This window comes from Pinus tabuliformis, chromosome 2_2 (assembly GCF_031772625.1).
Source record: "Pinus tabuliformis cultivar Carrire ecotype Pingquan chromosome 2_2, CPIR1, whole genome shotgun sequence".
Taxonomy (NCBI): Eukaryota; Viridiplantae; Streptophyta; class Pinopsida; order Pinales; family Pinaceae; genus Pinus; species Pinus tabuliformis.
Window position 1 is genome coordinate 416,266,937 of NC_142300.1, and position 13,759 is coordinate 416,280,695.

The 13,759-nt window shown below is 39.2% G+C and overlaps 1 protein-coding gene across 1 annotated transcript in view; it reads right to left on the bottom strand.

Moving 5' to 3' along the window:
- Positions 1–3,067: 3,067 nt before the first annotated feature.
- The window catches only part of LOC149193033 (uncharacterized), a 33,548-nt gene continuing 22,856 nt past the window's right edge, over positions 3,068–13,759 (bottom strand). The window contains exons 5-6 of the mRNA XM_089404767.1: positions 4,733–5,739; positions 3,068–4,609 (exon numbers count right to left, since the gene is read on the bottom strand). Coding sequence (XP_089260893.1) covers positions 3,394–4,609; positions 4,733–5,739 — 2,223 coding nt within the window. The 3' untranslated portion in view covers positions 3,068–3,393. The remainder of the gene's footprint in view (positions 4,610–4,732; positions 5,740–13,759) is intronic.

Below are 13,759 nucleotides of genomic sequence, written 5' to 3' on the forward strand. Positions count from 1 at the left end.
TCTGTTTTGCTATGAACACCTGAGCTAATTTATGGTGGAGCCGAGGCAAGCACATTGAGTAGAAACAAAGCATGTGGTCAAATACTCGACAGATACAGCGTAGTATGGTTAAAGGTATCTTGGAGGAGATGGAATGAAGTTGCAAGGATATACAGACTCAAATTGGGTAAGTAGTGTGACAAAAAGGAAAAATGTCTCAAGATGTTGCTTCAGCTTTGGATCAATGATGATATCATGGTTCAGCAAGAAACAGACTTTAGTAGGACTCATTCCAGCTGATACAGAGTATATGACAACAAGTATGGCGAGTTTTAAAGCCATTTGCTTACACGGTTATTAGCTTAGAAGCTGGATCTAACTGTGTTCTACCGTGATAATCAGAGTTGTATCAAACTCTTTGAAAATCCAGTGTTCCATGACAGTTCCAAACATATTGAGATCAGGTATAACTTCGTCAGAGAGAAGGGACAAATTAAGCTTTAATATCTCTCCAAAGATGAGCAGGTTGCATACATTTTGATCAAACCCTCAGTCAAAGGGAAGTTTGTATTTTGCAGGGACAGGCTTGAAGTTGTGTAAAGTACGTTCCTCACTAAGAGGTAGCGTTGATGTTTGTAGCTCGAACAAATACTTTCGCACAAGTCTAAGTGTCAAAACATGTTGAATTCTTCCAAAGTCTTTACCTTAGTAATTCACTTTAATTAAAGGAATTATTAAAGTGAAATGCCTATTATTATGAGTTTAATATCTATTGAAATTTAAAGTTTTTACAATAGTGATTTATATGAATCTAGACCACTAAGCTAGACTTAATCTCAACCTGTCAATCTGATTGAGAGATTAGGATTATGGAGACTTAGTCGTCAATGGTTATTTAATTTAATCAAAACTCAAAATTATAAAGGCAAGGCTACATGAAGAAGAAAGGCACATTGAGTGATTCAAGGAAATCTCAGCAATGATGACAAAGAAATTCCATCCACTGTATAGGCCCAGAGAAGACAAGTAGGACTGATTTACAGCAGGAAGAATCTGCCCACAAGCAGGCCTGGCCCATACAGCAGTTGCATGCAGAATGTACAGCAGCCACAAGCAGGCCAAACAGCAGACATGCATGTGGGTCGTACATGTGGCTGTACAGAAGAACATGGGAGGCCACACAGGTCATACGGCAGCCAGCAAGGGTCATGGGGTGATTCAAGAAATTTCAGAGAGCCATCCAGGCCATACAGGTGCCCATTAAAACTTTGAAATTTGCTGTAACTTGTATTGTTTTTCTGAGAGGGCCATTTTCCCAGTAAGGAAAACCTTGTAAGCTTTGAAGTTATTTTAATGAGAAGCTGATTTGCAAGGTAAAAATATTTCTGTGTGCATGTGTGAAAATTGATTTCATTTGCTTCCGGTATATTTTTACAGTTAAAAATTCCAGTTGGTGCATTTTATTCAATCAGCTAAATTTAACATTTATTTTTAGCAAGGAAATCAATAGGAAATAATTTGCCTATGGACTGGGGTCAGAAATTTAACAATTAATATTTTGTGGAACCCAAAAAATCAAGTCAATAGAATAAGGCTTAGACCAACTGCATACAGCTATAGAAGACCCTGAAGCAAGCCTGTACAACCAATGCAAAGAAATCTGAAACATAGGTGTCCAGAAAGGCAGCAAACAGCACACAAAATGAGTCAAGAAAAAAATTAAGTTTGAATATGAACAAAGAAGCACAGGAACTAGGGGTTGATAACTGTATGGAAGTGCAGAATTACATCCCTTGCACCAAAGGTACTACAGGCTACTATGAAACAGAGTATGTAATATCCTCTTCAAATTAATTGCCCAAGGAAGGACGTAGTAACCTATTTAACCCTCCAGGCTATAGTCATTTAAAAAGGGGAAAATCATTATTTAAAGCTACTTAGGTAACATTAGAATATAATAATTAAATCTGGGGCAAATGTAAGGAAACTTACTAGTCACTCAAAAAATTAAAATTAGGAGAGAAACGCCCCAAAGAGAATCTATAAAAGGGAGGGAGGAGATTCATTATGATCATCATGGTTGGTTATTCTTCTTGAATTGGGGCTCAGGCTCTTGGAGGGTTTCAAAACCCCTTTTTTTCTGATTGGTTTTCGTGGAGAAAGATTCCACCCTAGCCAATCCTTCTACCTTTCTGGCTACAGGACCAAATTCTGATTGAAGAATCATTTTTCTGAGGCAAAGCAAAGGCTGGAACCTTAGTTTCCAAGGCAGCAAGGCTGGACTAATCATTCTGAGGCAGCGAGTCATCTTCTGACGAAAGCGAGGGCTGGAATCTCAGTTGTCTGTGGTAACAATGGTCTGATTTCTAGCTTCCTGTGGCAGTGGACTAACTTCCTGAGGTAGCTGAGGGTTAAGAGACTATTTTCTGGGGCTGCCGGTGACCCAAGGGGCCACAAACAGGACAATGCACATGATTATTAAGGGCACAAGTTAGCATTAAGGACTGCTGATAGGGTTTTCTGGCAGCAAGGGGGAAGCTACAGTCTGTAGCCTAGAAACCATTGTTTGACTTGACATCCCTGTTGGGAGATTGTTGACCATGTAAGTCTGTTAATTATGTGTTGAATCAGCCCTATTTTAAACTGGTTGCTTGTGGAATCTACTGTTGCTTGGGTTCTTTCCTAAACTATTTGTGTATTCAATAAAGAGTGCCACTGTTTCAAAGATTGATCAATATTGCATTATTGTTATGAAGTACAATTCTTTTATGATTCATTGAAAACCCTAGCTCAGAACTGCTCCCTAAGGATAATCTCCCCAAGATGGATATTACAGACAACAGCACCACAAAATTGATCAAAATAAAAAACTAAGTCTCAACATGGACAAACAAACACCGGAATTTGATATATAAACTATTAAAATAGACAAACTCAGAGTTGATAACTGTATGGAAATGCTAAATCACATCCCATGCACCTATTGTACTACAGGCTACTAACAAACATAGTGAAGACAAAGGGGTTGATTCTTGCTGTGATACAGCAGCAGTAAAATAGCATTCCCAGGGCATGATAAGCACTCCAGTAAAAGTACTCACAAGTGACATGTTAAAAGAATCAATTTCCATATATGTATGTGCCAAAAATATTGTCCAGTATCTGGACACATGAAGAACTTACAATTAGAATCAATGTGTTCTCTTTGAAAGCAAAGAATTACAGGCCTGTTGCTTCGGTTTTTTCATAAGGCAAAAATGCACAAGGCATGCAAATGTCATTAACCACTGTCACATGGCTCTATGAAAAGATACATAGCTCGGTACTTACATGTTTCAGGGGCGAAGCTTTCTTGCATGTACATAGAAAGTGTTTTTCCAGCTTATGCGAGCATTTAAACCATTACAAACACAGCTACCATCGAGGCTGCTTGATGGTTGACAACTTTTGTATAAGCGAACAAAAACAAACATGTTCTGTTTGACAATGAATATGAAGGTCCTCAGTCCGGTCCAAAGATTTCATGTTGGAGTTACATACATGATCAAAAATAACAAATTCAAGATTTGCTTCTAGCCAAGAAGTATCCTGCCCATGTCTCCACCTTGCATTCCTTTTTCTTGGACTTGCATGGCATTTACATCCTCTTATAGTGATTTCTTCGTTCTTGATATTTGCGTCCCCTCTAGAAAAAGTCTGCGCCGGATGAAAATCACATGTATCCTCACAAGAACAAGAGCTTTGACCAAGAAGCACAGACCCTTTCATACTTCCTGATTCATTTGTGCTCTTTGAGACACCAAATTGGGCTACAACTGCAAGCAAACGTGCTGTACATGAAGCAACTAGATCATGGACACTTTCGAATCTGTCACAGCATCCATCAGCTTTCCAACAATTCATGACAAACTGCTTCACTAATAAATGGAGTCTGTGTATGCACTCAGAACAGCACCGGTAGACACACTGCACCTGAGAACTGGGCAAATTACTATCTTCTATTTTATTTGTAGCATCTACATTACCACCATTTTTGTCTGCTGAGGCACCATGGGACTGTAGAATGCCTGTCTCAGAGTCATGAAAATGATGGTCGGTTGATAATGTCTCTGAGCGTTTGATATCTGACTGGACTTCATAACCATCAGATGGATCAGCCTTAGATACTGTTCCATTGATCATCCTGCAAAAACTAGTCGGCCTTGCTGCAGTTGCTTCCTGAGCAGATTTTTCAATAGCATCACCTAAGTCCACATTATTCTGGGCTACAGAGGCTCCGCGCAACGGAAATTTGTTGGGGTCACAAACTGGGGGGGAGATCGGCTGACAACCTCCCTGCAAAACAGCATTGTTTGCTAACAGAGATCTTGGACTTGATATCTCTCTCCCAATAATGCATGTAGCAGGACCATTAATACCAGGCTTGAAAACATTTGGACTTAAAGTGTTGCCAGAAATAACCTTTTTGTTATTTAAATAAGAAACTGGAAAAGCATCAGAGGTTGCTTGAACATTCACTTCCCCATGACCAACCATGTTAATATCAGTAAGTGCTTGAGAGCTTAACTCTGACCTTTCCTCGGCACATGGTGAAGGGTCCACTAAAGGAATGCAGGAATCGGTTTCCAAGCTACAAACATTCAGAAACAGCCAAGCATCATGAGACACAATCCTGAGAAGCATGCTACAAAATAACAAGACAACGTCTCAGTTCATACAGAAGAAACAATTGATGAAAGAAAAGCAGAAGTACCTCTGTGTGGCATATGCCCAACTGTTAACCATGTCCTCCAGAGAAGCTGCTTGTGCTAATAAAGGGAAAAATTGGTATTTATCTTTTCCATTTTGAATCTTCGTTTTGATTTTTTTAACTAAAAGCTCCAAAACTTTTCTTATATCACGTGAAACTTCCTTCCCTGTACTGTATAAACCCTTGAATGCAAGCAAGCCCACAGCAACCAAACCTCTCACTACAGAAGAGGCTGACATACCTTTATGTTCAGCACTGCTGTCTTCTGATGCAACTTGTGTTGAGCTGTTTGTATCAAGAATACAAGAATTAAATGGCCAACGCTTCCAAGGCCCATCTGTGGTTGCACAAGGACCTTCATTCAACTTTGATGTCACCCAACAAAGTTCAGCAAATTGTGGATAGTGAAGAAGTTGGTAACCACAGGCCGCAATTGCTAGCTGCATGGCTGTTCTTCCTTTTCCAGATCCCCGGTGAGAAGGTTTTTGCAGCTTATGACTTGGCCATTGTTGCTTCCAATCATGTCCATCTTTCAGATTTAAATGTTCTGATTCAATGTTTGATAGAACAGGGTAATCCTTAGCACCTATTGAATGACATTGACTTCCTTTATGAAAACCACCAACATCATCCTCAGAACAGATATTCTTTGGTTCATCCAGTGAGGCATCTTCCCTCTCAATACATGTCTTGGAAGGACAGTTTATTATATTTTTCCCAGCTCTTTCATCCAGCTTTCCAAAAGACGAAGCAGTTTTAGATTTCCTCAGCGATATAGCATCACCATGAGATATACTGTGAATAAATTGAATGTACCTTCTCATTAAAGCCTTTGTTATATTCTTAGCAGATTGGTCAAATAACCACTTACAATCTGAGGTAGAAGGTAGTTGCACAGAAAAGCAAGGTACATTCTTTTTCGATGTAAGTGGAGATGCATCACAGTCTTGGTTCATGAAGAAATTTCTTATCTGAAGGGGAAGAGCAGTCCCTGGTAGCTCACAAGTAGCCTGGAAAATAGCACAATAATATTCATAATGTCATGAGTTTATAGTAAACATTTCCTCTTGGCTTTCAATATGTAACATCAAACTATCCTTAACCATCATATAGCTTTCCTTGCAAGCAATGAATAAATGATTTTACTTAAATATTTAATATACATTACCAAAGAAATTCAATAAAATGAATTAAAAATATAGAAAACTAAAAAAGAATAATTGAAACGTCATGAAAGTTATTGATGTCAGATATATACACAACATACATGACTGCAATGCTAACTTAATAAAATCCCGTCAAAATATGTTCGAGTGTGACAAGGAGCAAAAACCCCCCAGAGGTAGCTAATTTGAAAGACAAATAGCATGTCGCTTATAAATACATCAATCCATTCTGGAAAATATGGATTAAAAAGTATAACCAATGTAAAACAATGGCCGTCCCAATTTTCAGAATAAGCACAGTAATATTTAAGTTTTGGGATCAAGGTTATAATGTAGAATTGATGAATGTTCAATCAAAATTGACTTGGCTGCACCAACTCTTAACTTGCAATCTTCTCCTCCATATTGAGCTTTCTAAATACATTCCAAAGCACCAAACATCATTCAATTCTTAGTTCAGATGAGTAAGATATGGCCATTTTACTGCAACAAGTCGATTTTTTCCTTGACATAGATTAAACAATCAATGAACTTTCAGACAGAAATACTCCAAATAATTTTGAACTATAGCCTACAAACACTTCAACTAGATGCATTTTGGAATTTTGTGTCGTGAGAAAAGAATGCACGAGAATTCAATACCATCTGATAAAGTTATGTTAATTTCACAGCAAAGGGGTGAATTATACCTACAGGAATGTCTTCAAGCATTTTTGCAAGTCACAACTCACAAATGAGGCCTGCAACCCTTGGAAATCCCATTGATGAAAGAGGTAAGGCCTTTACACCTGCAAATGGTACTTGCAAGTTGCAAGTCCTTTCTAGGTTCGGCAAATGAGGGTTTTAAGGTTTTTACAAGCCCAGCAACTGAGAGTTTTGATGCCTTTGGAAGTTGCTAATATTTTTGGTCTTGTGAACAAGGGTTGCAAGGCCCTTGAGAATCCAGCAGATGAATGGTGTGCATGCCTGAAAACTTGTGGGTCACTTCAGTCCTGCAAATGTGGACTGTGTGGCTTAGTGGGTCCCACAAATGGAAGGAACGAAGATCTTTCTGAGCCCCGCAGATAAAGTTGTGGTTCCTTTAGCAGTAACAGATCATTTGACCAAGGTAAATGGGGCTCGCAGGTTTTTCAGCCCCACAAATCTTATTCCTTGTAAATTGCAAAAGATGTCAGCATTTATAAAACATGCAAGAGCAGCTTCAACAGGCCATACCCTTGAAACTCATCAAAGAAATTGCATTTTCAAACTCTCAAAATAATCAAAGGAAACTGTACTTGCCAATGGAACATGTTTCAGGTCTAAATTTGAAGCCATTTTGGCACAACAATCAAAAGTGATAACAGGATCACTTTCATCTCTAAAATTTTGGCATCTTCTGCCATCTTCATTCTACCAGCCATAACTTTCTCAATTCTCAAAAAAATTAAGCATATCATACCGTGTTGGAAACCATAGAATCATTTTTTTTGTCAAGTGGTCTGAGTTCATCAGAGATTACATCAGGCTTGACCTGTGGCTTGAGAAACCACTACCCAAGGGCATCGGATCACACCCAACCTAGACCACACCAGCCCTCAAAGAAATTGCAGTTTTCAAACTCTCAAAATAATCAAAGGAATCTGTACTTGCCAATGGAACATGTTTCAGGTCTAAATTTGAAGCCATTTAGGCACAATAACCAAAAGTGATAACAGGATCACTTTTCATCTCTAAATTTTGGCATCTTCTGCCATCTTCATTCTACCAGCCATAACTTTCTCAATTCTCAAAAAAATTAGGCATATCATAACCTTGTTGGAAACCATAGAATCATTTTTTTTTGTCAAGTGGTCTGAGTTCATCAGAGATTACATCAGGGTTGACCTGTGGCTTGAGAAACCGCAACCCAAGGGCATCTAAGCCGTCAAAAACACGGGGATCGCACCCCGCTAGGCCACACCAGCCCTTAACATGACTAGAATTTTTCCCACGGAGTTTCGAACCAGTGAACTTCACCTCACGGAGTGACTTAATAGTACACCCCATCACCGTCTATTCTACGCCCCATGTGCTGGAAACCATAGAATCATTAGTTTAAAAGGTACTAATTTAAGATATTTTGCATGACAGATTAAATGTCTGTTGAAATTAGCGAGAAAAGTGATTCCTTGATTTGTGCCTTAATTCAAGGAGTCAAAGTCGGGTTCCTTTTTGTGCATGGTCAAGTTCCTAAAACTTAGGAGTTTCCTTAAAAATTAGGAGTGCATGAAGCAGTTAACTGATGTGTTGAAATTGAAAGTCGAGTTCTTGATTTTCTAGTGTGAGTTAGTTTGGAAACTGAAAGAACAAGTGGAGTTAGCCTCCTAAATTTTAGGAGGAACTAGTTAACAAGTTGTGTTAACTGTTGTTAACTAGAAAAGCACCAGTTTGACTTTCCAAACATAGAACTCACTAATTTTAACCATTCAAATTGTCTTTAAAAGGGGGAACATATGCACAAGTTTAATCATTGTTTTGGTGAGCACAAGTTGGTGAGACCAGCAACAGGAAGCACAAGTTTGTGCGTGGAGCTTGTGATAGGAAGAGTGTGCAAGAGAAGCTTGTGCACAGATTGGTAAAGGGCATCAGAGATCAGCAGTTTTGCATGGGTTTCAAGCCTACTTCAAGAAACGAAAACTAGGTTGTTTTCAGATTGAAACAGTTGTATTTGTAAGAGATCAATTGCTCAGTTTTTCAATCAATAAAATTTCGATCAAGCAAAGGGTTTTTCCAGTTGGGTTCCTAGTTTAAAAAAAAATGTGTCTTGAATTGTGTGACTGTGTTTCATTTCTGTTCCTAATTCCGCTGCAAATTGAGTAGAGAAATTTTGTGTTTGTAAGAAAAGAAAGTATTCTTTCAAATTGTTCTTATCAGCATATCAGAATTTCATGGAAATTCTACATTGTGTCGAGCTCTTGGAACAGATTTAAGATCATCACAAGTGCATCACACAAGGAAAAGGTCTGTGGCAGCCAAGTCCCTTAGGTGTTGGCCCGAATTGAAAGGAGGTCGAGATAGTGTTTCTTCTTGTGTTTCAGGGCAGCCAAGATTGGCTAGGTGGTGGCTGTGTGACAAGGTTGAAGTCTGGAAGGTTTTCTGTGCAGGATTAGTGGGCATATTCTCTTCAGAACAGGCCGCAATAGCTCTGTGTCTCTTGGAGATAGACCGAGCTCCTGTAACAGAGATTTGGGAGGGTTGTAAGGCCTCAAAAGAAGCTGCTACAGGGGCTGAGTAGAACCCAGGCACAGCACAGGTGGAAAGGGTGCTAGAAGAAGGCTCAGTGCAGGTGTTGAAGGCAATAGAAGGCCGAGAGGAGGGCTGTAGCAGCTGCTACAGCAGCCCTAACCAGGGCCAAAGGTTGCTGACACTTGTACAAGCACAAGTCCAGAAGAATTGAGAAAGAAGTTGATCCTTCAGGTATGATATTCCTCCTTTCAAGTATCATGTTGATGCTAGGTTGGTAGAGGTCCTGTTTGGACAGAAGTGGGCAGCTCATGTACAGGTTGGAAGACTGTTAGAGGGCTGCCAGAAGAAGCCCTAATTTCAGTCCTTGTGAAGGACTACAAGACTGATAGGAGAGGCAGAATTATTTGAGCCATAAGTACAGCTTCTTGTGCAGGTTTTAGAGAGTTCTTAGGGGAAACGGTATGGCTTACCAAAGGTTGAGAGCAGATCACTGTCTAGAGGGTGCATCGAACTTCATACCTTGGAAAGGGAGGATCACGATAGTGCTGGAAGATAATGGGGTGGGAGAGTACATCAAGCAGGTGATAGCACCACCTCAAAACCCCCAACAATCGGCCCAACATAGTGCCTAGCTTTCACTCACCATGACAAAGGTACAGTGATATAAAACATTGAGTGAGTTTGACCAAGACTGGAAAGGTGGACAACTCAAGAATCTGTCAAGAGAAAGAAAGTGAGAGAGAGAGGTCGATGATGTCAAGGTCTCATGAGTTTTATGGCCAAGGCCAAAAGGGGTGAACAAGGCATTGGCTCTCTATCAAAGTCTGAGGTCCAATTGTATCATCTTGGGGGGATGTACGAGTACGGGATACTTCTAGCATCTAAGGTCAAAAGAAGGAAACTCCAACTGATATCTAGCTGCTCTTTTGGGGTTGGGCAGTAGTATGATGGGCCAGAGGTGCTCTGCTCTGAATATCTCTGGAGTTGATGTCTTTAATGCTTTGAAAACGAGTGTCCTGGTGTACGGACTAGTACCTCCGAACTAGTTTTCTACGGACCAAGAAATCAACCTTAGCTAGCATGGTGAAATCCAACTCAACTAGCATGGAGAAAAGTGAGATGTGAGTCAACCCCAAGCGTTAGCTCAATCAATCAACATAAAGCAGGTTGCCACCGGGGAGGCCATAAGTCACAAGATCAAATCTGATGGACCTCCTTAGGGCTAGTAGTAGCCATTGTCGTTAACAATTATTCGTCTTTCAATCTAAATATTACAGGGATAAAGGGGGGATCCTAAAAGGTTTTCTTAGAAAAAAAATACGCCAGATATGGGTTGCATATGATTGATCCCAAGTCCACGTGAGTGCTTTAATGACAGAAGGAGATAAATTTCAATAGTCATCAAATTTCGGCATATAATGATTCAATTTATCTTTGTTGACTCAAATACTATTCCTTTTGTATCAATTTATCAATAGTTCCTATAACTATTATGGGTTCACTTGACCATGACTTTGTTGATGGAACAATTTGAAGTGACATTAATGGCCAAACAAAATTCTCATATCAAACCTCACCAATCCTTGAACACGCAAGATATTTTATGATCCACATGGGACATCTAACTCATGCCAATCAACGCCTTCTTACTCAATTGATGAAGTTCCTTCTCTTCATTAAGTTAATGTCCTTTGGATCTTTGACTCAATGGCTCATATGGCCACATGCCTTACAACTAATGATTGTCATCATGGGCACCAGCATCAATTATGGGAATGGAAAAGACCTCCAACTAATTGGATTTGATGGGTTATGTGTCTAAACAAGCAAAGGGTGCATTTGAAATCAAATGATTGCACAATATGTTAATAAAAATGCTATAATTGTGTAGATGCATACAAGTAATTGTTGGAAGATAAAGGTTCTTGTAGATTATAGTTGATTTTCCTTACTTGATAATTACTTGTGATATTAGTTGGCCTTTTATTACCTTTTATTTCTTCTTCATCAAGCAATTACCAAAATAGTGAAGATCACAAAAAGACAAAGTACACAAGATATAGGCTCCAAGCCAAGGCAAAACCCCTCCAAGGGGAAAACCTAGAAAGAATACTTCTCTTCTTATAGAATCAATTCAAAATGAGACTTCCAAGACCCAAAGACCAAAGCCAAGATTCCTCCCAAGCACCAAGTCAACCCTTCAACAAGATCTTCTTCAAACAAGATGTAGTCTACCAAAGTCAACAAAGATCAAACCTCTTCAAAGCCTGCTCCAAATAGGTCTCGGCCTCAGCTTCAAATCTACAACTTCGACCTACAATTCTCGGCCCTGCAATTTGCCCAAAAACTCTAGATTTTCACACGTGTGGACAAAAGAATGTTTGATTTCGGCCTCCATTCCTTCGTTGGGTCTTTCTCCTTGCCTTCTTGTCCTTCGCACTCGTTTTCCTTCTTATATTGCAAATCAAACTTCATTGATTGATGATCCAAATGAGTCAAAATCCCTTATATTTATGGTCTTCTTGAGAGATCAAATAGGCTTCCTTTGGCAAACTTCTCCTTGATAGGACCGACATGGTCTTGGAGGACAAATTGACTTATCAGAGTCCAAAATAATATTTTATTTTGTTACAAAGAGTCCAAATGGGACTATAATACATGACACAAATTCTTCTTTGACTCAATAAGCCCTAGAAGCATGAAGAACATGCTTTGACCTAGACTTTGAGCATGAAACCCATGCTTGAATAAATAAAAATTATTTTTCTCTTTTTATATAAAATATACAATGTCATGATTACAAAAGTCATTATGAAGACCAAATCTAGTTACATTCTCCAACACTCCCTCTTAACTAGGGAGGTATTCATAATCCCATCATGAGGTACAAGGATTCTCAAATTGAAGTATTCTCATAAGAGTCATATTGATAAGCCATATTTTAAGCATCTACATCACAACCAGCATTGTCAACAAGGCCTTAACTGACAAGCTCTACTTATATGAGAGCATAATGTTGGGAGGCTTTACGTGAGATACCACACTACCTCTAAAGGCACATACCCCATTCGAAAGTTCGCTAGGCATGTCCTTTTAGGACTATTCTTATCTTGGATTCCCAATCCTCAAAGAATATCAATCCTCTTCGACTACTCTTGTCTTGGATGCCCTACCTCATCCTCAAAGAGTATCGGTCTATGAGTTTACTTTTATCTTGGATTTTCTAATTCTCAAGAAGTACCAGTCTCAGATACTTATTTGATCCTCATCCTCAAAGAGTATCTGCCTATGTGTTTACTTTTATCTTGGATTTTCTAATCCTCAAGAAGTACCAGTCTCAAATGCTTATCCAATCCTCTGGACCCCATTCTCTCTTCATGGCCTTCACTTAGACTTATAGTTGTTAGTCCTGGTCTAGTGCATGACACATGAAGAGAATATAATGTCCATTATCACTCCCTCTCAATCAAGGAAGAGATATCCACCAAGCCAAGCTTGCTTCTTAAGTACTCAAGCTTCTTGTTTGGTAGTGCCTTTGTCAAAATATCAACTACTTGTTCATCTGTAGGAATATAGTGTCTCTTCATGACCCCATCTTGTACCAAGCCTCTGATATAGTGGTACTTATTATTAGTATCCTTTGTCCTAACATGAAACACATGGTCTTCTATCAATCTTATGCAGCTTTCATTGTCAAAATGTATACTTGTAGGGCTTAATGGTCCTTCAAATAAATCTGATAGCAACTTTCTAAGCCAAACAACCTCTCTGCAAACTTCACTTGCAGCAACGTACTCAGCTTCAACACTACTCAAAGCAAAATGCTTCTCGCTCATCCATGAGATCATGGAAGATCCCAAACTAAAGCATCCACCTGTAGTGCTTCTTCCATTAGTCCCACTGCCATCCCAATCAAAATATGTGTATCCCAAAAGTTGGATCTCGTTACCAGCATATCTAAGGCAATGATGCATGGTCCCACAAAGATACCTCAAGATGTGTTTGGTTGCTATTCAATGGTCATGCTTTGGCTCCATCTGAAATTGATTAATGAAATTTGCTGCAAAACACATGCCAAGTCTAGTATTCACAAGATACATTAAGGAACCAATCAACTGTCTATAGCATGTAGGATCCACCGAACTAGATTTTAAACTCCTTAACTTCTTTAGATTAGTAACCACAGGAGCTATCAATGGCTTAGTATCCATCATGCCAATTTTTTGTAGAATCTTAATCACATATTTTCCTTGACCAACATATATTTCACCAGGTTTATGCCTAACCTCTAGTCCCAAATAATGGTGCATATGCCCAAGATCCTTCATGTCAAATTCTGTTGCAAACTACTTCTTGCATCGCTGCTTTCGATGCTCTACACCTGCAACAAGTAGATCATCCACATATAAAACCATGATCACAAGTTCATCCTTTACCACTTTGATGTAGTGGTGAGGATCTATAGAACTCATGACAAAACCAAGTCTCAATATGTATGCATCCATTCTAGCATACCATGCTCTAGGTGCTTGCTTCAAGCCATATAGAGCCTTCTTTAATCTGCAGATGTGTGTCTACCTCTTATGGACTTCAAATCCTTGAGGTTGTTCAATGTAAACTTCTTCATCAATGGTCCCATTCAGAAAAGTTGTTTTAA